At 42.7% G+C, this 25554-nt stretch overlaps 2 protein-coding genes across 2 annotated transcripts; one reads left to right on the top strand and one right to left on the bottom strand.

Annotated features, from left to right (window-relative positions):
- The first annotated feature begins 6 nt into the window (after window positions 1-6).
- LOC139639660 (BTB/POZ domain-containing protein 6-B) lies at window positions 7-3463 on the top strand. The gene is made up of 4 exons (XM_071513809.1): window positions 7-71; window positions 621-711; window positions 1031-1149; window positions 1807-3463. Exons 2-4 carry the CDS (start codon window positions 631-633, stop codon window positions 2837-2839), a joined length of 1233 nt encoding a protein of 410 aa, XP_071369910.1. The 5' UTR covers window positions 7-71; window positions 621-630; the 3' UTR covers window positions 2840-3463.
- A 783-nt stretch (window positions 3464-4246) lies between these two features.
- Window positions 4247-24440, bottom strand: LOC139639661 (transcription factor IIIB 90 kDa subunit-like; the record flags this gene model as incomplete). Its single annotated transcript, XM_071513810.1, has 4 exons — window positions 4247-4411; window positions 9647-9678; window positions 15568-15741; window positions 24360-24440. Coding segments are annotated over 4 exons (452 nt in total), but the record flags the coding sequence as incomplete, so codon positions are not given.
- Between the last annotated feature and the right edge of the window lie 1114 nt (window positions 24441-25554).

The raw sequence follows: 25554 nt of genomic DNA, 5'->3' as shown, positions 1-25554 counted from the left end.
CAGCAAAACATCACCAACAACAACATAGACCCACCCAGCTGGCAGTGCAGCCACCCCACCTTAAGAGAGAGGTAACTCCGACTAAAATAAATATCTCCTTCTGCTGCAAGTCTGTAGGAAATCTGAAGAGGAAATGTAAATATCACTAAAAAAGTCGCGATAGGAATATGATAGAGGCGCCATAGGAAGATAGAAATGCCATAAAATGTAATAAAGTCACTATCAACTGACTACAAAAAAATCACAAATACACGAAAAGTCCTTATATGAATATGTTAGTGATGCCAAATGAGATAAAAACAACACCAAAAAGTACAATAAGGTCACTAGAAACTCACTATCGAGTAGCAGGCACACAACAAGTCCCTTTAAGATATACAGTATATTATAGAGATTTTACTTAAAGGAAAACTCAGGAATACTACTATATCAACCCATGTTGTTATATTATCCTTATACTGTACAGGTTGCATAATGCCATAAATTTCAGGATGCGTGTGCTGTTTCCTCTCCAAGTCAAACACCAGCGTCGCCAGGCAAATTCAGAGCTATAAGAGTGTGGGAGGGTTTGGATATTATATAATACTTGACGGCTAATTCGTACACCTTCTTGCTTTTAGGAATGCCTTGATGTTTAACAATGAGCTGATGGCTGATGTCCACTTCATTGTTGGACCCTTGGGGGAATCTGAGCGAGTTCCAGCGCACAAGGTAAAGACATTTTACCTCTTGAAAATATGCTTGATTTTCTTGGCTATAAACTCAAACGCATACGACAGACAGTAGAGAAGCTGAATGCATCTACATAGAGTGATATGTATGTTGTACTTTCTGTTAAATGTCTTGATAAGTCACTTTAAACTGTATGCAAGGGTCTTGTTTTCCTGTGTTACTAGGGAAATTTGTCGATGTGTCTCTGCACCAGTGCCACAGAGAAAAAAAAAATACTCCTGTGTGTATTGAACTTAGCGAATAAGAGGTTGCATTTGTCACTGATGCATCTAACCCCCCCCCCCTCCCTCCCCTGCAGTATGTGCTGGCCGTGGGAAGCTCGGTCTTCTGTGCCATGTTTTATGGCGATCTGGCCGAGGAGGAGTCTGAGATCCATATCCCAGATGTGGAACCTGCTGCTTTTCTAATTCTGCTGAAGTAAGCCACTCACCATCACTCACACAACCAACCAGAAGGAGAGATGACAAGCACAGTCAGTGTCACTTCAAAGCATATTATTACTCATCCAAAGCTAAGCAGAGTCGAATGCCAAAATGCTGGGAGCGCCAGAGAGCCGTGGCAGCAGCACAGTGCTCTGTAATTGCTGGTTTTCTCAGCGCTCTTTGTTCAACTAGAAACATTTTTTTTTTCTTCCCTCATCCAAAGCCTGACAATTTTCTTAGGGGGAATATATGCAGACTAGAAGATATAAATAGCCTGCCTTTGTTGCTCATTCAATAGCATTGCCTAAGCCAGCAGCATGGACTGTTGCTTGTTATGCCTTTTGAGAATAGGGTTGGATGTGTCAAGTCATCATACAATCCCCTTTGGAAAGAGGGGGGGGGGGAAAGCGATCATAATTTCCATTTTACATGTTTTTGTTGGTATGCCTTCCAGCGATACAGTAGGAATAATACTAGAGACAGGAAGAGACGAACAGCTCCCAAGCGCTCTTAAAGCACTCCAAATCCCTGTGCATGATGGGAATATTAGAGTTGTTGATATGTCTCTCCACCAATGGCACCAAAACAAATGTCTGTACGTCTGCTGTACTTGGCAGACAAACTGATTAAGAGGCTCATCTCCTTCTTCCAGGTACATGTACAGTGATGAGATAGACTTGGAGGCGGACACGGTGCTGGCCACCCTGTACGCTGCCAAGAAGTACATCGTCCCCGCGCTGGCCAAGGCCTGCGTCAACTTCCTGGAGACGAGCCTGGAGGCCAAGAACGCCTGCGTGCTTCTCTCCCAGAGCCGCCTGTTCGAGGAGCCCGAGCTGACGCAGCGCTGCTGGGAGGTGATCGACGCCCAGGCCGAGCTCGCCCTGTGCTCCGAGGGCTTCTGCGAGATCGACCTGCAGACGCTGGAGATCATCCTGCGGAGAGAGACCCTCAACACCAAGGAGGTGGTGGTCTTCGACGCGGTGATGAGCTGGGCCACGGCGGAGTGCAAGAGGCAAGGCCTGGGGCCCACCACCCGCAACAAGAGAGACGTCCTGGGCAAGGCGCTGTACCTGGTGCGCATCCCCACCATGAGCCTGGAGGAGTTCGCCGACGGGGCGGCGCAGTCCGACATCCTGACACTGGAGGAGACGCACAACGTCTTCCTGTGGTACACGGCCGCCACCAAGCCTGAGCTGGACTTCCCGCTGGCGTCGAGGAAGGGCCTGGCGCCGCAGAGGTGCCACCGCTTCCAGTCCTCGGCCTACAGGAGCAACCAGTGGCGCTACCGCGGCCGCTGCGACAGCATCCAGTTCGCGGTGGACAAGAGGATCTTTATCGCCGGTCTGGGGCTGTACGGGTCGAGCGGCGGCAAGGCCGAGTACAGCGTCAAGATCGAACTGAAGAGACAAGGGGTGACCCTGGCGCAGAACCTGACAAAGTTCGTGTCGGACGGGTCGAGCAGTACGTTCTCGGTGTGGTTCGAGCACCCGGTTCAGGTGGAGCAGGACGCGTTCTACACGGTCAGCGCCGTGCTGGATGGGAATGAACTGAGCTATTTTGGCCAGGAGGGCATGACGGAGGTGCAGTGTGGGAAAGTGACATTTCAATTCCAGTGTTCCTCAGACAGCACCAACGGGACTGGAGTACAGGGAGGACAGATCCCAGAGCTTGTGTTCTATGCATAAGCTGCACTACACTGGTCTGGACTGCTGATGGAAGATTAGGTTCATCCCTGCCTCCCAGCCTTCAAAGTAATGTAGCATTAAAGACACTAGAGTAATGTCACACTAAATGGCCTGGTTAGTTCTTTGAGAGACTATTTTAAAAGTGAAGGAACCGTTGTTTTATCTTATTTAATTTAATGTTATTTTTTAATTTAATTATTGGGTTACACTTAACGTTATTTGCTCTGCTGCCTGTGTTAAGGGCTGTGGCTGCTGTAGAAACAACATTAGTACAGCGCTTTGTGGTTATGTAATCAAGCTGAGCTCCACAACTGGAACAAGTAGGGACTGCTTCAAATTGTGTAATTGCAAGTCTATACAATGTTGTTACTATAGTCTGGGCAGCAATATTACACAAGAGCAAACTTTATGTATAGTGTTATGATTAAAAATGCAAAAAGCAGTACCTTGTAAAAAAAAAGAAAAAACAAAGTTGTTTTGCACTTCAGAGAGGACGGCCTCGGCAACGTTGTGTCTTTTGTAAAATACGATTTAACTGTTAACAGCTTGATGCTGTTAAAGCCCAGATCTGTTCTGTACAAGAATGCTTATAAACCTGATGAAAAAAACATAAAGGTTATAATGTGACTGAAGCCACAGATGTCACTTCTTCATCATTATGGTACCTGTGTGAACTGAGGGGAAGTGGCTATTTGAGGTGCAGCAGCGCCCTCTAGTCACACCAGAGGGAACTACACCTTGGTTTCACTAAACATCCACAAGAGCAGCTTCAACATCCAAGTGAGACTGAAAGTGGATAAACACGAAAAGATTGACTTGATTTAGCCTTAATTAGGCCAATTAGGCACACTCAAAATTTAAGATCAAAGTGAAAATCATGCCAGATGCTTTCTGAACTGAAGATATTCCCTGTGCAGTTCAATGAGTTGAGAATGGCACCAACACTGCAAAGGTGTGGGGTTCAATCCCCACTTGGGATACAAATACCAAAAACATACACACTCATTTTACTCTAATGCAGTGGTTCTCAACGTGGGGTCCGGGGACCACCAGTGGTCCTTGAGGGGGTTCCAGGGGGTCCCCAGCAAATTGATGAATTATTAAACTTCACCATCATTTCATTTACAAGAACTTCACACAATTAGAAAAAATGTAGAAGACTGACTATTTTGATCATGTTTCACTGTTATCGCTCTACCTACAACGCAAGGAGTCATTGAATTCTGGACAAAATCATCTCTAACAATAAAAAATAAAATACAAAATCTCATCAAATGGGGGTCTGTGGCCCTAATGTGGGCTAAATTAGAGTCCTTGATATGAAAAAAGTTGAGAATCACTGCTCTAATGCACTTTTTTTTTTTTACATAAAAGCATCTGCCACAAGGAATATGACAACTTGGCTGGTTAAGCATCTTGTGAGCTTAAGTGAGGAAATCTTGTATTGTGGATCCACCAAGAGAAGTGAGTGTAGAGTGTAGTGAAGGTGAGGTCGGTACCTATAGCCGGGGCGTTGATGCACAGCTCTCTGGCCAGGACCAGGAACGTTCTCCCCAGGACGTACACGTTCACCTGTGGAGGAGAAAACAATGATTGATGGTGGGGGAAAACGTTGTACATTAAGTTTTGGTTTCATTTTCTCACATTATTTGAATGTTTACGTTATCCTGTATGTCCTGAGTGACTTTCATGACTCCAAGGATCATGAAACCCAATCAAAATGAATTATAGGATTTCAATAATGCCCGAGCATCACTCTGAAAATACGTCGGTTTCCCCTCAACTCAAAAGAACTTTTTTGTCTAAGATGCATGGTTTTCATCCAGCAGCAGGGAAATGGTCAAGGATGATGTGAGTCTGTGTGTTTGTGAGAGAGAGAGAGAGAGAGAGAGAGAGAGAGAGAGAGAGAGAGAGAGAGAGAGAGAGAGAGAGAGAGAGAGAGAGAGAGAGAGAGAGAGAGAGAGAATGAATGAATACTGGAATTCGAAACGACAACATGGCGGTTGCGTCAGCGTCAGGTTGAATGCTCCAGTTGCGTAATCGACCTGGAGGTTGCAGAAAATCTCACACAATTTCAATATGTGTGATTAAAAGCTAAGCTCTAGCGCTATTTGCGGGGATGTGATTTATTTTTTGCCCAGGTCTTATATAGTGTCTTCAATTCACAGCAGCTCCCATTAATTTCAAATCACAATTTCTATCACCCAAGCACTCCTCCACCCCCTCCCCACACACACACACACACACACACACCATTTCCCTTCTTTTTTGGAGCCGTCTTGATTGCTTTCCTGTATCTGGATGAAGGGTCTGGCTCACTAATATGATCAGATGACACTGGCCTGACATTTGTTTCACTGACAGGATCACAAAAATATGACATTTTGGCACAGATAATTTACAGTTATCATGATTTTCACGGTGACTTTTTGAGGCGACCTGATCACTTCCCTGTGTCTGAGAGGAAGGCATGAAGGATATTTCACTGAACTACTATAATCATCATCCAATACTGGCTTTTCACAGATATCTGCATCGGCAAACATAAAATTAGATTTTGGCACAGTGACGCTGCATGGTTATTCTGATGACTGACCGAACTTTGAGAACAAAGAACAATTTAATTTTAAGTTTCACTCAAAAATGAGTCATGCACCAATTGAAGAATGGGACATCTGCTCTGACTAAACGACTGCTGGCATGAAAGTAAAACTCCTTACGGTTTATTACGGCCGTTATTATTCATCTTAAGGCCTTTTGCTAACATAAAAAGTAACATTTCAGATTATATAATGCCTTGTACTTTTGAAATAGAGTCGTGAACATCAGGTCATTTTTTCATTAACTCGATATAAAGCAGTGGTTCTCAACGTGGGGTTCGGGGACCACCAGGGGGTCCTGGAGGGGGTTGCAGGGGGTCCCAGGCAAATTGATGAATTATTAAACTTCAGCATTATTTGCTTTACAAGAAGTTAACACCATTAGAGAATGTAGAAGAATGACTGTTTTGATCATAGTTTCTCTGTTATCTCTCTACCCACAATACTGACAGTCATGGGATTCTGGACAAAATCATATCTGATAATAAAGATATTCTCAGACTTGGGTCCGAGAGACAAAATCTCATCAAATAGGGGTCTGTGGCTCTAATGTGGGCTACATTAGGGTCCTTGATATGAAAAAGGTTGAGAAATGCTGATATAAAGTGTTCTGGAACGAAAGCCTTCAATTCGAAACACACTCCCTGACTGTATCGCTGTGTGAGTTTTACAATTCTGGTCGAGGATTCAGTCTCAGCACAGGATCTGCTGCAGCGATCCCTTGTGCTGTTAAACTAAGCCCAGCTCCAATCCAGAAACTTGGTTTTGGATGTCAAAAAGAAGGGAGGAAAGGGGGGGGGATGAGTGTTGGATGAGGCAGAGTGTGTCATGGGGGTTATCAAGCTGGGCGCCTCCCATCACAGATGTTTCATTGTGTTTTACCCACAACACCTCCAGAAGGCTCAGCAGTAAATTCTGGCATCCCCCCCCAAAAAAACTCCTCTATATAAAAGGATCTACATCATGAATCATGCTGAGTAACAAAACCACAGGGGCAAATCCTTCCCCGCACATCTCTCATTTTCTTCTTCATGAATTCTCAGTATTTACAGCCCAGAATTCAAGTTTGAGTCGGGTCTGGTCTGGAAGCCGAGGGGGAGAGAGGGGAGTGAGAGCTGCGGGATCAGGTCGTGATCCCGGGTCAGCTCTCTCTCTCTCATTCCTCCAGACCGACGCTCCAGACCTCCGGGAGGGGTTTTTTTTTTTTTTGGGTCCCTGAGCAGACAGACGGACTCTCGCTCTCAGCCCCCTCTGGAGTCTGGAAGGCCGCAGCCGCTCCCCTGCTATTCTGGGAGCCGCAGTCCGCTCAGGAATTCAAACACAAAAGCAAAAAAAAAAAAAAAAAAAAAAGAAAAGTTGGTGGTGGTGGAAATGGGATGAGGTGGCACTGGTACCGTCACTTCAGATTAGGAATGCATGGTTATGGCTAAAATGAGGATGACGATTATTAATTATTATTAGTTTCATCCAACTGAGGAACAAAATCAACATATTTGCAATTTCCAACTACAGCTAAAGTACATTTTAAAGGAAATTAAATGTTTCAATCTTGCCGATATTCCCCAGATTATTAACTGTGGAAACTAAACTCCTGATAAATGACTATACACAAATTTGGGGGAACAAAAACTTTCGCGAGACAATTATTTTGCTGCACATTTTGCACTTTAAATCAACATCTCAGCAACTTCCAATTGCAGCTGAAGTAAATCCTAAAGGAAATCAAACGTTTCAATCTCGCAGATATTCCCCCAGAATATTAACTGTGGAAACTAAAGGCGTGAGATACGAATAGAAACGATTAATTTTGCAGAACAAAAACTTTTGAGGAACGCGTTCTGCATGTTATATCAACATCTTCGCAATTTTCAAGTACATTCTGAAGGGAATGAAATGTTTCAATATTGCCAATATTACACAATTATTAATTGTGGAAACTAAAATAAACTGTGCATGATTCATTTTGCTGGCCCAATATGTATGAAATTCACTGTTGAGTATCTTTATGCATTCAAGCAGCATGGTATTTAGTATAATTGAACATATATAATGTCCTGTCTGTAGATAATGAATCATCTCATCTGAAAAACAAGGACTTTTATCATTATTTTCTCTGCCGATTTGAATCAGTACGACTAACAGGAAGCTTGAGTCTTTCACTTAATTACTACTTCAAACTGTCAATAGTGGAAGCACCAGGTGAAATCGAGCTCTTTCCCACTGCAGGGCTAAGTGGGGCTTTCCGGGTCCGGGGTCGAGTCAAACCGCTCCACGATCAAACGCACAGAGCGGCCACTCGATCCGGAGAGGCCGAGTCCCGACAGGCGGACGCAAGAACCCGAGCTTCGAGGGGAACGGCGTTCAGTTTAAGGATTCCTAGACGCTGCTCCAGCGGGTCGAGGGCGGGTCAGACAATATTCAGGAACATAAACAAATCTCCAGAAAAGCCGGAAAGCAGAGAAGTGACACTCAAACATGTGATGTCATCAGGTATGGAAGTGTGGAGCTGCTCTACAAAGAATAACATGGGAAAGATGGTAAATGATCAACACTAGGGTTCAACTGATACGGGTTTCTGAAGGCTGATACTGAAAGATTTGGTTCGAAGCTGCTGATAGATAATATTTAAGCCAATATTCAATATCTTCAAATCTGCCCATTTTCATGCCATTCAGTGTTTCCTTGACAGTGACTTTGTGCCAAAACACATTAGCCTGATGAGGCCAAAATAAAAAATAAAAAAAAGGGAAACTGAGACCAGGTCTTGCTGTGTTTTGGATTTCTGGAGTGCTGCTATCAAATGTTCCTCATGGCTTTCCTCATAGTCAGTGTTTTACCTTTTTTTTTTTCCTTCTCATCAGGGTGGAAAAGCCTCTGAAACAGCATTTTACACCATCATGGGACACTAAAACTCTCCACTGAAACACAGGCCGATGAAATTGTTTTAGGTAGATTCAGGCAGGAAGAACCCCCCCCTAGTCAACAGCTGGGGAAACATTATTGCCTTTAAATAAAGAATTTCCAAAAAAACATTATGAACAATTGAATAAATAAAGTGTTCAAAACCTTATCAGAGGTGGACGACACTGACTGGCCAAGAGCTGTTATTTAATAAAACGCCAATGTCAGGGCCGTCCTGGTGGGTCAGTGGGCTCAGGTGCGTACCACGTAAACACGTCATCCTGGGTTCAAACCCGGCCCAGGACCTTTGTCGCATGTCAACCCCCTCTCTCTCCTGATCTTTCCTGTCTCTCTCTACTGTAAAACTATCACAATAAAAAAAAAAAACGCAAAAAAGCCCCAAAATAGCCGTTGAAAAAAAAAAAAAAAAAGCCAATGTCAGTCCAACCCTAATCAATACCCTTATTCCACTTTAGTAACTTTATGAGAACAGGAACAGACATCCATTAGCTCCCCCCCCCCCATCCCCCCTCCCCCTCACACACACACCCACCTCCCCTCACTCATCTAAATCATGTAAGGCAGTACCAATGACCTGGGTGGGGATCCATAAAATTTGGGATTGGTGGAATATCACCCACAGCAGCAGCAGCAGTCTAAATGCTGGACATTAACCACCAACCCCCCTCCCACCCTAAATCCACTCCCATCCTCCACATGCCTGGGTAGGGATGATGGGGGGTGGGGTAGGTTGGGGTAGGTTGGTGTGGGGGCGGAGGGGGGGGGCGGACGGCTCCTCAAGGACAGCTGGGAGCATAAAAATAAAAGCCCTTGACCAGCTGTGACTCTGAGAAATGTCCCGCCGCCACCGCCACACCCCTGACTCACTCTGAATCGGCAGCCATTAAATATGCAGACAAATGGAAGGGGTTTCTAAATTTACACTCACACACACACAGCTTGGGTTTAATTACAGGGGTGCAAGTCTACACGATGACTACGGGACCAGGCGGTTCAGCACAGATGCAACATGGTGCTCATGGTCAGAGGTAGGGGTGTGTGTGGGTGTGTGTGTGTGTGTGTGTGTGTGTGTGTGTGTGCGTGTATGCAACAGGGTTGGGCGTCAAGACATCAAATTTGAGAAATTCACAAACAGGATTTTCTTCAAACTCTGAAAAGTTTACGTTTTTCTTCAAAAGGCTTTTACATGCTATATTGAATGGAACGAATGAAAACGAATCATCAATCATTAACAATAATCATAAATAATAGTAATGCAATTTGAATGTAAAGTGTGGAAACTTACCTGCAGAAGATCACTGAGGTCCAGCAGCATGTCTGAGGAGCGAGTCAAGGCAACAAAACCAGATAGTTGACAGACTTTAAAATACTTTTCATGGTTTCTTTTAGTCTAATAAGGTGCCAGACGGACAAGGTTTTTTTTACATAAGACACTTCAGTCTTGAGAAAAGAAGATCCCGCACACTGCTCTTCCTCAGCATCACAGTTTATTGATCACACCAACGTTTCGGTCCCTCTGGACCTTCGTCAAGAGTATTTGATACTCTTGAGCAGTGTGCGGGATCCTCTTTTCTCAAGACTGAAGTGATACTTTCCAACACACCTGCATGGGAGATAGTTGGATGTGCAAATATCCCCATGGAAAAAAATTACATAAGACACTGCAATGAGAGGAAGAAAAGTTTGATAATAATCACAGGAAAGTAGTTGAAAGTTAATTTAGTTTTCTGCTCTGTGACGATCTGAATTGTCCTGATTTACTGACAGTAAACCCTCATCTGATACTCCATGCTGGTCAAAAACAAAACAAATGACAACTGAACCACTCAATGACTACAAAACTGAACTTTTCCAACTACATCCATATCTCTGTTTCCTACTGTCATTGTTAATGTGCCACAAAGTGTTTCCCACTCTAAAATGATTTGACTTCATATAATTCCTGTTAGTTCATGCAATATTCAGATTTATTTTTACCTGGAAGTCTTAAAACCTGTTGATCTGGAAAGCACAGTTTGGGTTTCACCACACACACACACACACACACACACACACACACACACACACACACAGGCAACATTTATCCACCGCTTATACTAAATGAATAGGAGCTATAAGGGCAACTGTGGCATGTTGTGTAATTCTTTGTCAGATTAATTTATATAACCTTAAAGTAGTAATCTGTGACATTCTATCTATTCTAGAATGTCACAGATCTATTTCTGCTTTACTCTATTTTGCTGATATAACTTGATACAGATTCAACCTATATCCAGTTCATAAAGCTTTTCCATTGTCTGGTAGCTCTTTCCGGGGAAGGGCGTTTTATGTTTGTTTGGAATAAACAGAAGAAGAAGAACTGGGTAGTTAGCATGAGCAGCGATAGCCACCATGGCTGAACAGACAAAGAAAAGAGAAACTCAAACTGCATCAAGAGAAAATCCAAGCTCCGCCCACACTGTTTGATTGACAGGTGATCTCTGGGAAGTGCAGTGGAGAAACACCAGTGATGAGGCTGAGCAACAAACAGACTAAATCAAAAATAAACAACAATCTGATGGATTACACCTTTAAATCAAGACCTTATGCTAAATGAGGTTGATGAGAAAAGAACTGAATGTCTGAACTGTGTCTCTATGGAGCCCATTTGTTTAGCATTAGCAGTGACTGAATTTAGCTAGTTTCACATGCTTCTTAGTCCTCTCTCAACTGTATTAGATGAAAGAAATATGCTTTAGTTGCCCTCAAGCCTGCGATACAAAAGTACAAGAGGAAGAACTGTCACAACTTTGTCTTTCAACCAAGGTGCATGAACTGGAAATAACTAGAAAAGAAAAAAGAAAATCAGCTGCTCCTGGAGGCTGAAAAAAACTTTAATTGACGCAGTAAAAGCAAAGTGTTTCAGCAACATGTCTTCATCAGAGTCACATGATGAAGGTGCGATGTTATGATGTAACCCTGGTGAAGGCGTGTTGCTGAAACACTTTGCTTTTACTGCGTCAATTAAAGTTTTTTTTGAAGCGTCCATCAGCCTCCAGGAGCAGCTGAAGTTTTTTCCTTTGCTCCCCAAGCCTGCAATCTCACACAACACATCCAACTGAATATGTTCTTTAGGTATTTTTATGATGATGTCAGAGCTGTGCAGTCGACATGGTGATACACTGACAATCAAATAAAAACGAGCTGAACACAATAAGCTCAGGCAGGTGTGAGAGTAAATATAAAGTGACACTGAAGCATCACCTCATCACCTCTGACCTCACAGCTCTTCTAAATATACTGACAGATCTCTCCCTCTCTCTCTCTCTCTCTCTCTCTCTCTCACACACACCAGCCTCTGGACATCCCATCCTCCCGGTGACCAACCAGGGCCCGGGCTCGGACGCACGTCGCCGCCGCCACCGCCGCCGGTCTCCGTGGCGACGGGGTCTCCGTGGGGGCGACGGGCGCACCTGTCTCCAGGCTGCCAGAGTGGATTAGCGGCGCTCCTCTAAAAAGGCCTCACAATGGAATTAGCAGCAGTGCAGATGAAATGGAAAAGATAATCCCACCCAGCGCGCACGCACACACACACACACACACACACACACACACACGTCTGGAGATTACAGACAACTCCCTTAATCAGGAAAATAAACGACAGCGGGTCCCTCAACATCTGGTTTCACTGGGAAAAAAACAAAAAAAACAAACACTCCTTACTCTGAATTTGGTTCTACGGGAAGGAAGGAAGGATGGAAGGATGGAGGAAAGGAGGGAGGAAAGGACGCTCCCAGATGACTATAATGAGGCCGAGTGAGAGTTTTTTTAACCAATCGATGTCCAGAGAAGTGAGTCTGAATGTCGTTTTTGCCCCTGATTCATATTCATACTACATATTCCCAGCTGGTGGAGGAGACTCAAACTGGCAACCTGCAGGTCACAAGCCCTCTTCTCTAACCTTTAAAAGATGCTACAAATGAATGAATGAACATTAATGGAGGCGTTAGCGTAATTACCGTAAATAAACGAGACCATCGCAGAGAAGACCGTCAGATTATGTTTATGATTATGATTTATGTGATTCATTTTAGCTTCTTTTGACTTTGTGGGAAAATGAAGGAAAGAAGGAAGATCATCAAAAGGAAGGAAGGAAGGGTAGAAGGACGGTTGGAAGGACAAAACAATGGAGAGACAAAAGGAAAGAAGGAGGGAAGGATGGATGCTCTGTGTGTGTGTGTGTGTGTCTGCCTGCAGTGTAAACATCGACACCTGATCCAGAGTCTGTGTGGTCCTCGTTAAATAAAACCACCGATTAGACGCCTGTTCTGGTTTCGCTCTGCTCTCCTTCTCCCTTCGTCTTCGTCCTGATTCTCCTCTGACAGCGTCACACACTTACTGTGGAGAAGGAAGGGAGCAGAGCTATTTTTACCCAGGCCTCGCTCCTCTGAACACACACACACACACACACACACACACAAAAGGCCAGTAAACAATGCAGCGGGACGGCACTGCACTGTCCTCGCCCCCTTTTTTCATTAGGTAAACCCGTCCCGGCTGCCCTGCCCTGTTACGTAACACACTCATCCTCACAGGCAGCGAGTCAGGAATAAACCCGGCATAAACGGTGCTTGCATAGCCACGCGAAAACCAAGAGCCGCCCTGCTTATGAAAAAAGGATGAACCTAAAAGCCCCATTATCCTAACGATGACACGTCCCTCTCTCTTGACTTCAAAAAGCGGCGGTTTGGAGATTATGAAACATTAAGAAAGGCAGTGACAGGCGACCCGGCCGCCACCGGCTCGCTGGGAGACTTTGATGTGCCGTCCTTGATCTTGATCCGTTTAAAATAAAAAGGTGTGACTTTGAATCAACACACACACTGAACTTTAGTTTGGCTATTAAGCATGTGATCAGACGGAGAGCGTTCCCCCATGCATGCAGAAAACACAGATCTATTCAAGTATGCAAGCAGCTTCCAAAAAGGAGAGTTGCTCTTTGATCAGGTTTCCTCTTCAAAGTGATTTTCCCCACTTTGTTTTATCATTTCATTCCGCAGACAGACACAGTTCACATGCAGGGTGACGGCAAACCTACTGGTGATGCTACCTGCAAACTGAAAGGTATATTTAGCTCTACACAGTGAAGCAGAGCTGAACAATTAAATCGTAACATGAACTTCTGCGATTTCCAAAATGGCAGAGGCTGCAATTAGTTGCTTAAGGGAGAGAGTTTTGTCAGAGTGTTTTAGAGCTGCAGGTAATCTTTGGTCCCTGAATCAAAACCTTTCATCAGACTCAAACTCAGTCAATCCTGCACTCTGTGACATCTATTTAACAAAATCACTTTTCTTTAAACAATTTGAAAATCCTAAAAAACATTTATGACAAGGAAAACTATGAATGAACATGAATCACGGTTTAAAATCGCAATTGCAGTATTCTGTCAAATAATCACAATTCGATTTTTTGTCAATATCTTTCAGCCCTACAGTGAAGTAACTGATTGATGAAATTTGGGTCAGAACTGACCAGCATGATGACAGAAACGTCCCCAAAATGGTTTGATTCCATAAGCCAGTGGTTCTCAACGTGGGGTCCGGGGACCACCAGGGGTCCCTGAGGGGGTTCCAGGGGGTCCCCAGCAAACTGATGAATTGTTAAACTTCAGCATTATTTCATTTATAAGAAATTAACACAATTAGAGAATGTAGAAGAATGACTGTTTTGGTCATAGTTTCTCTGTTATCTCTCTACCTACAATACAGACAGTCATGGAATTCTGGACAAAATCATATCTGATAATAAAGATATTCTCAGACTTGGGTCTGAGAGACAAAATCTTATCAAACGGGGGTCTGTGGCCCTAATGTGGACTAAATTAGGGGTCCTTGATATGAAAAAAGTTAAGAATCACTGCCCTAAGCAGCCAAATCTGCCAAAGTGTCCTTGAGCAAGACGCTGTATCTGCCCTGCGCCCCAAACAGAGGGGGAACACAGAAGACATTTTTGCAAAGACAAACATGTCAATGAAACACCATGAAAGACAAAAATGCCAAAATGCAAAATAGTTGTTTGCAATCGCTTCACAGCTGACATGACACACATCTCATGTCCCAATATTTACATTTCATGAAAGCCCAAATCCTGAATGGGGACTGAACTGAAAGGGAACTGAACCCCGACATGATCTCTGTCCAAGTCCCACGCTGTATGTAAGAGCCATTCTAGGGGAAAAGATATTTTGATATATTTGTAATTTGTATATTTGAAATAATCTTGATAGCTAATAATGTTAATTGAAATACTAGTGATATTGAATATTTAATTTGTACTATGGTCATATCTGTTGATTATTATAGAACTTTAGATTTCCTATGGTTTCTTATGTAGGCCTATAGCCTAATACAGTGGTTCTCAACGTGGGGTCCGGGGACCACCAGGGGTCCTTGAGGGAGTTCTAGGGGGTCCCCAGCAAATTGATGAATTGTTAAACTTCAGCATTATTTAATTGACAAAAAGTTAAAACAATTAGAGAATGTAGAAGAATGACTGTTAGTTTCACTGTTATCTCTCTACAATACAATTTTCAGATTTGGGTCTGAGACACAAAATGTCATTAAATGGGGGTCCGTGGCCCCAATGTGGACTAAATTAGGGGTCCTTGATATGAAAAAGGTTGAGAATCACTGGCCTAATAGATTCCAAGTAGTTGAAATGCTCCTTTACATTGACGTCACCCTCATTAGACTCAACTGGAGTGAGAAAGTCCACGGAGCAACACGGTTTTTTGACCGAGAGAAAATGATTTGATGCCAACTGATGAATCCTGTTAGTCTGTAACTGTTTTGTTTTTCCACTAAACGTTCTAAATGGAGTTACGGTCTCTCGAGATTTATTCGCGTCAGACTCATTGCTTTTCGCGTGGACTTTACCCAGTAGTTGCACATTTTGAAAACACTGAAGGAGTGCTGCTACACTGCATTAAGCGATGATGATACAGTTCCTCCTGAACGTGACAAGAGGATTGTGGGAGATACAATACTTTTTTTTTTTTTACACAGAAAGGGATTTTCTCAAGCGCTGTAAACCCGTGATGAATTCTGATCACGCTCAGGTTTAGAGGAGGAATCGTCTCATCGCTTGATCCCCATTGCGAAAAAAAAAGAAAAGGATGAAAGAAAAAAAAAAAAAAAAAAAAAAAAGCAGAAAGAGCCTGAAGGATACGGGGCGTCCCCTCGGTGCGGCAGACCAGGTAGAGGCAGGCGGCGATGACGTGCGAGGTCCTGCGGCCGCGGGACAGGTGTTTGGCGAGGGCCATCTTGTAGAAGTTGTAGGCCGTGTCCAGACAGTGCTGGTTCATCTGCAGCTGGCGGCCCAGGGTGTTGATCTGATACTTCCCTGGAGACACACACACACACACACACACACACACACACACAGGCATGTCAGTACACAAACACACCACAGTTCCTTTTACTCTTCTTTAAGCACTTTCTAAAGTTATTTGATTAGATTTGATTTTTTTTTCTTCCCTTTTATCATTTTATGTTCACTTCATTGTGTTTTGCTTTACCTTACTTTATTTTAATTATCTACTTCATGCTTTATTTATTGTGTCATGATATCTACTATTTGTTTTGTGGTCCTATTGTTTTACTATCTTGTCATTTTATATACTGTGAAGCACTTTGTAAACTGGTTTAGAAAAGTGCTATATAAATAAAGTTTATTATTATTAAATATTTGTAGACGTTGCGGGTAGACCTTTTTTTGTGCCTGTGCTCACTTTCTTTAAATGTGACTATTTTCATAACAAAAAATGACAAGTATTCAGTGTTTCCCCCCCAGAGTTTTCTTCTTGTCAGGGTGGAAAAGCCTCTGAAACATTTAGACCATCTTGGGACACTAAAACTCAACAAAACGAAACACAGACTGATGAAATTCCTTTAGCAGCTCTTTAAAAAGGCAGAGAGACCCACTACACCTGTTCAATGATAGGAGAAACTCTGGGATACATTCGGCCTTTAAATGAAGAATTCATTTCCAAAAAAAACATAAATGAACAATTAAACAAATAAGAGAATAAATATCATGTCAGGTTTTCCAGAGTGTTTTTCTGTAGCTGTGGACAATACAAACTGGCTGATATCTCATATCTAATAAAAGCCAAATATCAACCCAATATATACCAAATACACACCAAACTATCAGCACACATACACACACACAAGCATGTCATTACACACACACATCTACGAATAAACCCATGAAAGCACATCAGTACACATATGCACAAATCTGATTTTTCCATGGAGAAGTACAAGAGTCTCAGAAGCAGATGTACAGACAAGCCCACACAAGTATGTCTTTACACACACCCACACCCACACCCACCCACACACACACACACACACACACACACACACACGTGTTGCCTTCATTAGACACACACCCATACACTAGACAAACAGGTTAAAATCTAATGGTAGGTGGAGGATTCATAATAAAGACAGACAGGCAGATCTGAAGAAAAACACAAGTACAGTCTGGTATTACAGCAACGGCAATGTGTGTGTGTGTGTGTGTGTGTGTGTGTGTGTGTGATGAGCTCAAGCTGTGAGTATCCTGACTATCCTCACACACACACACAACCAGCTGTGCCTGACCTACTGAACTGAATGTAACGTCTGGGAACGCAAGAGGCACAAGAGGTCTTCACTGTTGGATCTGAACACAGGAGACTTCAACACCAACATGACACACACACTCCATCATCCTAAAGCCCGTCTACACCTCATGTTTCTGTGGTGAATCGATCGCTTGTCATTTCACTAAGGCTTCATGCTCAAGTGGCAATCCTGATTATTTTGTTAGGGTAACACTTTACAATAAGGGTCGCTAAGTTAAGGGTTAGTTAATGCTTAATAAGGGTTAGTTTGTGCTTAATAAGGATTAGTTTGTGCTTAATAAGGGTTAGTTAGTGCTTAATAAGGGTTAGTTTGTGCTTAATAAGGATTAGTTTGTGCTTAATAAGGGTTAGTTAATGCTTAATAAGGATTAGTTTGTGCTTAATAAGGGTTAGTTAATGCTTAATATGGATTAGTTAATGCTTAATATGGATTAGTTAATGCTTAATAAGGGTTAGTTAATGCTTAATAAGGGTTAGTTAATGCTTAATATGGATTAGTTAATGCTTAATAAAGGTTAGTTAATGCTTAATAAGGGTTAGTTAATGCTTAATGTTTAGTTAATGCTTAAGAGTTAGTGAATGCTTAATAAGCATTAACTAACCCTTAATTAACAGTTAACTAATGTGTAATTTACTAATAGTGTTCATGTTAACTAAGGTATTAATTTATACATTATTTAATAGTTTATAAAGATGACTATTAAATAATGTATAAATTAATACCTTAGTTAACATGAACACCATTAGTAAATGATCACCAGACACATTAGTTAACTGTTAAGTTAGTGAATTAACTTAGTGACCCTTGCACTAAAATCGCGACATATGATTGTAAACGATTAACTGTGCAGCCGTACGTTACACCTGCCCCTCAGGTAGGGATGGATTCAGTGTTTAGGCTCAAAGATACTTCCACACAGGGCAGATTTGTGTGTGTGTGTGTGTGTGTGTGTGTGTGTGTGTGTGTGTGTGTGTGTGTGTGTGTGAGTCACTTCACAAACTTCCTCCATGACTCCTTCTTCATTGGAAGACAGAGCAGCCGGCATCCAGTCACTGTGGTGAACAGATGCTAAGCGTCTGTTTTGTTAAATACTCAACTCTGATTGGCCAGTGAAGGCGTTCTGAGGTTATTTCTGAATAACAGACGGGTGTCTCACATCTAATCAAATCACTCTGCAGTCAGGAAGTCCTGCCAATTTTGTTGATTTCTAATTAAATTTACTGGCAAAAAGGAGTTATTGTGGGAAATTTTGTCATAAGCTTGTAATAAAATCAATTAAAATCAATATTCAAATGACTAATATCGTTGCTACCTGTGTAATAAGCGAGATGATGAACAGAAAACTTTGCATTGGGGAGTTTATTTCCATGAAGGAGCAGCAACACAGCTCCCTAACTGTAAACTTAGCGAGTGAGAGTGTGTGTGTGTGTGTGTGTGTGTGTGTGTGTGTGTGTGTGTGTGTGTGTGTGTGTGTGTGTGTGTTGATAGTTTTAGTAATTTTATTTTCCGTTCTCGTGTTGTTTAAATGTGGATGCTGCTGTCACCTGATTTTCCCTCCTGGGGAAAATACAGAAGAACTTGACAGCGTTTCTTCTTCTTGATGCTTTGCTGGTTTCTCCTCTTTCAAAAGACATCAGAGAGTTTCTCAGTTTGAACCCAAACTGTTACAGGTCTGTTTCTGTTGGTTCTCACTAGTCCGGGATAGAAAAGCAGGATATTTTATCGAGTCTTGGTCCCAGATTGAGCTGGCCTCAACACATAACGTTATATCTTATATTGAGAGAACGTCAGAGAACGCCAAACTCCATTTAAAAATTTGGAGTTAACGCTGCCTTTCTTATCTGCAAAGGTACACACCCTTTAAAATACGACTCAAGACTTTTTTCTCAGACGTTAGGAGACGCTCTTTAATTCGGCATGAAGGTGATCCACCAACCAGCTCTTATTTCAGTAAAATTCCAGCTTCTCTGCCTCGTCTTCCCTCCGGCTTTCTACCCCAGCAGCCACTTTGGTGGCTAACCAACCATCATTTGGGAAGTCTATTCTAGTTGGTTCGTTCAGTGGGGAAAGCGGATGGCGAAATTTGGGATGAACCAGCCAGTGGACAAAAAAAAAAAAAAAAAAAGTTACGTTTCCTACCCAGTTTGTCACAGATCGTAAGTGGAGCAGCGTCTCAGTCAGCCAGGAGGAGAGCGGCTGTAATTAGGGCTCTTACAAGGAAAAAAAAAAAAAGTTTGCTTCCTGCCCTTTTTATGACTCTTCTGCTCAAGCCTCAAAACAGCGAGCGACGTCTTAATAGGGAAAGCTGAATAAATAACACCTCATAACATTTACAGGAACAAACTGGGACGCCTGGAAGCGCCGTGGCATTTACCCGTCCGCCCGGATCTGGCAGAACGATCCGGCGGACTATTTATACGAGCGCCTACACAGACACCTGGGTTGGATTTCAGAGGCAAGGGGGAGGCTGGGTGGGAGGATGACAAGAGGGGTTATCAAGGGGACATCACAGCCCACAACACCGCCACGAGGCTCCACGCGCTTCCTGTTTGTTTAGCACAAAAAAAAAAAAGTCTTTTCGTTTGAAGGATTGCATTTCCCACAAATCGTGTAACGTGAGGTCAGTAAGCTGTGCACATCTTTTGGCAGCAGGTTCGATCGTCTCTGGTGAGTCCAGCTTTCTCTGTTGAGGAGAACGTTTTGTATTTCGCTCTTAACTTTGGATTCGTCACTTCCGGCGTAGAAAAGCCTGTCCGCGTTCCCGGCATGGCGTCATGGAGCCACGGACTCGCGCTTAATTGACTGTTAATTGTTTCCTGCAGTGAGAAGAAGCCTTCCAAGTGGACTTACCTTTGTTTTCTTCTTCAGGTTTAGTGTGTGCGTTCACGAAACCATGCCAAAGTCCTTTCACATGTTGTTTTAACGCTCATAGCTTTCAGGAATGTTCATTATCTTTGTATTTGTGGAGATACTGATTTAGATGTCAACATTTTAACGAGGCTTAATTGATTTGGTTAATTGGCAGTTGCTTTTACATGTGTCTATGTCTACGGCTAACACTGCAGTTCAGTTGGATTGAGTTTATGCTTGTGTAGACATAACTGTCTTTCACTTTTATTTGTATTTCGGCTTATTAACCCTGTAATATGCCTATGTCATATTAGAGTTGGTAGATTGATTTCCTAACTTCAGTGAATGTGGTTTTAGCTGTTTAGCCCTTCGTGAGCTTAGAATTATAAGGTTCTATCTGCCTTCAGGATAGTTCTGAGATATTGAGCTTCAAAATGTTCAGCATCCATTGAGTTAAATGGAGATGGGTCCTTTTGTTTTAGAAATTACAGACTCAAAAATCATTATTTTCAAAAAATAACACACACATATGTCAACAGGCACTCATAGAATAGGTTCATGGGACTAACTCAGTTTTGACAAAAAGGTCAGAACCTTATAATACCAAGTCACGCCTTGTAAAATTAGTGCAGTAATAGAATTATTATTGTTGGTTCATTACTAATGTAGACCACTTTGTTATATATTTATTTGCAGACCACACACACACACATCCTGCACTTAAACAGAGAAGTACCTGTAACCTTCCAAGTGAAAATAAAGCCACGTGATCCTCTCCATAGAGTCTCCTACCCAAACCACTGTATTCCCGAGGCCCCCCACCTCACATCCGGCGTGCAGAGGAGATTTCCCAGCAGTGTCCGAGGACCGGACCTGAGACCCGAGTTAGACTGCAGACTCTCAACCAGGAGACGCTCCAAGTTCGATTTGTTCCAGCAGTGACGCTTCTGAAAAGTCAACGTGTCAGGGCTGTTAGACTCTTCTGGGTCCTTAAGCTTCATTTCACGCGAGGGATCACGCTGCTTCCCGATAGGGCTGGGCGATATGGACCAAAAATCTTATCTCGGTATTTTTAGGCTGACTGGCGATACACAATATATATCTCTGTATTTTCTACAAAGTGGGCTAAATGTTCAGTTGTAAGTAGGGCTGGGCGATATGGACAAAATCAAATATCACAATATTTTTGACCAAATACCTCGATATAGATATTGCGACAATATTGTAGGGATGACTATTGGTGCTTTCACAAAATATTTACACAATGAGATTTTTGATAAATGATCATCAGTAATGTGGATATAATGACTAAGTGGGTAAAGGCAAATAATAGAACAGCTAGAACAGAAAATGACATCACTTTACTGTAATGCAGCCTTTAAAACCAGGAAAAGACACTTATGCCATATCACGATATTACAGTATCCAAAATCTAAGATGATATCTAGTCTCATATCACGATATCGATATAATATCGATATATTGCTCAGCCCTGCTTCCCGATATCGGACGCTTGATGGATGTGCCATAAGTTTCTCCTCCATGACTACAAACCAACAAATAAACACTTCCTGGCTGCACCTGATTGGACGAACGCCTTGACTCGTTGCGCTGTCGAGGATTTCAAACTTTAACAACATGGCGGCTCGCTTGGAAACATTCTCTTTTATTACGAAAACAGTTCACCGGAATGTGTTTCTGAAATGATGATGATGATGATGGTGATGATGGTGATGATGATGATGATGGTGATGATGGTGATGGTTGTGACAATGTTTCACGATGTTGCCGACCTTGGCTAACTATGTCGATTTTATTTTGTTTATGATGACATTGTCGGTTATGTTGTTTACATAAGGCTGTTGTATTGTATTTACATATTCATGTTGTATTTATATTGATGACATGTTGATCTTGTAACTGATGTCCTGGAATTCAGCACTTTATTTGTGTTTTATTTGCGTAAGCACTTTGGCACTTTACACTTTTGACATGAAGGAGAGGGCAGAGAGAGGGGATGACTTTGACTTTTTAGGACTTTGCCTCAATGCTATGCGCTCTACCGGCTGAGCCATCGGGACGTCCCATAGGATTTTATTGTAATACTCCCACAATATGGTGGTGGGGGGATAGGGGGATTGGGGGGGGGGGGGGGGGAGGCTTCTTCCAGACATGAATCAGCCGTCGGCGGAGACAGAGGAGGCGCAGACCGCCACTGGGGAAGTTTATGGAGGGAAGAAGAAGAAGAAGAAGAAGAAGACTCACAGACCGCCGTAAATCTCCCTGCAGACGGCCCACACACACACACACACACACACACACACAGCATGACGGAGCTATTCCCCTATCCACATAACACACACACACACACAGTATGACTAAAACTATCCCCGTCTATGAACAAACACACACAACAAAACTAAGCTTATGTCCACATATTCACACACACACCATGATACAACTATTTACTCATCCATGTGTTTTCATACATACACACACACACACAGCATGACGGAACTATTCCCCATCCACATCCACACAGTCACACACACACACACACAACTATCCCTCATCCACATCTCTCTCTCTCTCTCTTTCACACACGCACACACACACAACAAAACTAACATCCACATATTCACACAAACACCATGATGCAACTATTTACTCATCCATGTCCTTTCATACTCACACAGAACACACACACACACACACACACACACAGCATGACGGAACTATTCCCCATCCACACAGTCACACACACACACACACACACACACACACACACACACACAACTATCCCTCATCCACATCTCTCTGTCCCTCGCTCACACACGCACACACACACAAACCCCTACTCACACAGTCTTACACACACTCATAAAAGCATGTGCACGCCAACACACAAACACTGTACTATGATGTACGATAATTATACAACTATTCCCCCATTGATCTCTCTCTCTCTCTCTCTCCCTCACACACACACACACACACACACACACACACACACACCTGTGTCCACATGCTCCCCCATTACTCAGCGTCTGCTGCAGTCTGGCGGCTCAGTGTGTGTGCGGTTGCGTAGCTTCACCGAGGTAAACAGCTGCTCAGCGCCTCGCCCGGCATGACAAACACTTTTCTGACGCTCTGGCGCTGAGCCCGGCAACCTGGCAACCTGGCAACCTGGCAACCTGGCAACCTGGCAACCCGGCAACCCGGCAACCACAGCCAACTGATGGCTTGTTTTCTAGAAGTTGAAGTCGATTTGTTTCCGCACCGGTGTCACCGAGATAAACTCAAGTAGGGCTGGGAGATATTGACAAAACCAAATATCAATATTTTAGACTGAATATCTCGATATTGATAATGTGACGATATTTTGGGGGGATGAGTGTTCGTGTTTTCAGAAGATATTTACACACAAGAACATTCTGTAAATTAGTAATGATCATTAGTAATCAGTGATGTGTAAAATCAGTAATAATGTGGATATGATGAGCAGGTAAAGCCGATCACAAGCTGATAAGTTCAGAAAGTTGTGTCACTTTACTGTATATATCTAGTCTCATATCACAATATTGATACTATATGATATATCGCCCAGGCCTAGGTCTATTACAGCAACGGGTCTCAAAGCGGGGGTTCGGAGGACACCCAGGGGTCCGTGAGGGGGGTTCCAGGGGGTCCGCAGAAAAATTAGGAATAGTTTAATTTCACTGTAAATAAACAGACTAGACTCTGAGGCCTTATGTGTGTGTGTTTGGGGGTCAGTGACATGTAAGGAGGAACAGGGGGTCAAAACAAATCGGATTCACAAAACGCTCTTAAGAAAAAAATATTCATATAAAAATATTGTCATTTATTGTCATTAAACTTGTTTTCTTTGCATTATTCGAGGTCTGAAAACACTCCATTCTTGTTATTTTGACCAGTTGTCACTTTCTGCAAATAAATGCTCTAAATGACAATATTTTTATTTGGAATTTGGGAGAAATGTTGTCAGTAGTTTATAGAATAAAACAAAAATGATCATTTTACTCATTTTACTCAAACACATACCTACAAATAGTAAAACCAGAGAAACTGATAATTTTGCAGTGGTCTCTTAATTTTTTCCAGAGCTGTATACTGTATATAGTCAGTGTATATGCAATCTGGCTATGAAAGTGATCCGGATTGTCAAGACTTCCCACAAAAACAAAAAGAAAGTAATCAAACGAAGCTTTACATGGGACATTTTGCTTCACACCTGCACATGTCCTGACCTAAACCTTTTGAAAACCGGCGACCAGTGATCAACATGAACAACACGGCAGATGAAGGGGAAGAGACGGACAGATTAGACTTGTAAGCCTCAAAAGCTGCAAAAAAGGGGCTGTGTCTAAACGGCAGGAAGGTGTTTGTTGATGATAATGTGTAAAGCCGTGCTGTAGCAGGGTGAGCGGCGCCCCCTGCTGTGTGCTGATGACTCACCCTTCAGCAGCGTCTGGGCCCGGGACTCCTTCCCCAGACCGGTGTAATGTCCGTCCCCAAAAGAGGGGTGCTTCCCCCCAGCTGCAGAGACAGGGGAGACAGGAGGGGGGGGGGGGGGGGGTTAAGTGAATGATACTTAATCTTAATGCCTAACAAACACATTAATGCCTAATAATGAATGATACTTAGTGTCTATTAAGGAGATTCATGGCATCACCAGCAGCACAACACCGCTCTAACACACAGACAAATAAAGTAGAAGAAAGCGTGCACATACAAAAAACTTACTGCAGGTTCTGGATCAAACATTTTTAACAGAGAGAAAGAGGTAAAATCCACACACTGTACTGACAGCTCCCAATGGCAAGGCAACATTTCAATCTCACAGAGCCAAATCCTGACAAATTCTGCCTGTGTTCTGTGTGCTTTGTCTGCCTTTCCATTAACATTATTGGCAGTCATCAATACAGTGTGCCGATTTTACTTCTTTCTCTCTAACGCACAGCTGAGTGAGTCTGATGTACAAAGTTCAAGTTTGTATATCATACAAACTTGTATAAGGAGCAAAGGAGGAAGATTTGAAAGTCAGTCAGTGGAGATCAAAACACTTTCCACCCCCTTTTTCACACGAATTGAAAAATGACTTGTTAGTTAACAGAAAAATTGGACGTTATTTGATCTAAATTCTAGTACCGTGACAACCCTAGTCCCATCCCATATGAGCGAGGAAGTGGTTCACTGCAGGGTAGGAAATTAACTTTTTTTCAAGGGGCATTTTTTCCTCCTTGATCTGACTTTTTTAAGGGCATTTTGGTCATCTTTGGAGGAATATTAAGTATGAAATAATACCTTTGCATTGCATTCTGGCAACTAAATGCTCAATTTGTGCCACTAAGATTTGTTTTAATGTCTTTCCCACTGCTGGAAACTGCCGAACAGGCCTTACAGAAGACTCTGTCCACAAACCATCTGACACCCTCCACTGTTGAGTTATTTTTTTTTTTTTAACATATTGATAGTTTTAGTTTTTGTTGATGCAGTGGTTTGTATCTGCTGCTGCTGGCTGTAAGGTGTCCACATGTCCTACAGCTTCAGGCTGTGTACTCGGTTGGTTTCTGATCAAATAACATCCAATTTTTCTGTTAACTACTACAGTTAACTACTACTGAGTATCGATACTACTACAGTACTACTA

Source organism: Centroberyx affinis, unplaced genomic scaffold (assembly GCF_046629955.1).
Source record: "Centroberyx affinis isolate AG114_WGS23_722 - 3 ecotype Tasmania unplaced genomic scaffold, CSIRO-AGI_Caff_v1 ptg007538l_1, whole genome shotgun sequence".
NCBI lineage: Eukaryota > Metazoa > Chordata > Actinopteri > Beryciformes > Berycidae > Centroberyx > Centroberyx affinis.
Note: the sequence above shows the minus strand (reverse complement) of the source record. Positions and strands in the feature narration are given on the sequence as shown.

Coding starts and splice junctions, on each gene's coding strand:
- LOC139639660 (XM_071513809.1), top strand. CDS start 631: ATGTTTAACAATGAGCTGATGGCTGATGTCCACTTCATTGTTGGACCC. Junction 712..1,030: donor AGCGAGTTCCAGCGCACAAG/GTAAAGACATTT, acceptor CCTCCCCTGCAG/TATGTGCTGGCCGTGGGAAG. Junction 1,150..1,806: donor GCTTTTCTAATTCTGCTGAA/GTAAGCCACTCA, acceptor TCCTTCTTCCAG/GTACATGTACAGTGATGAGA.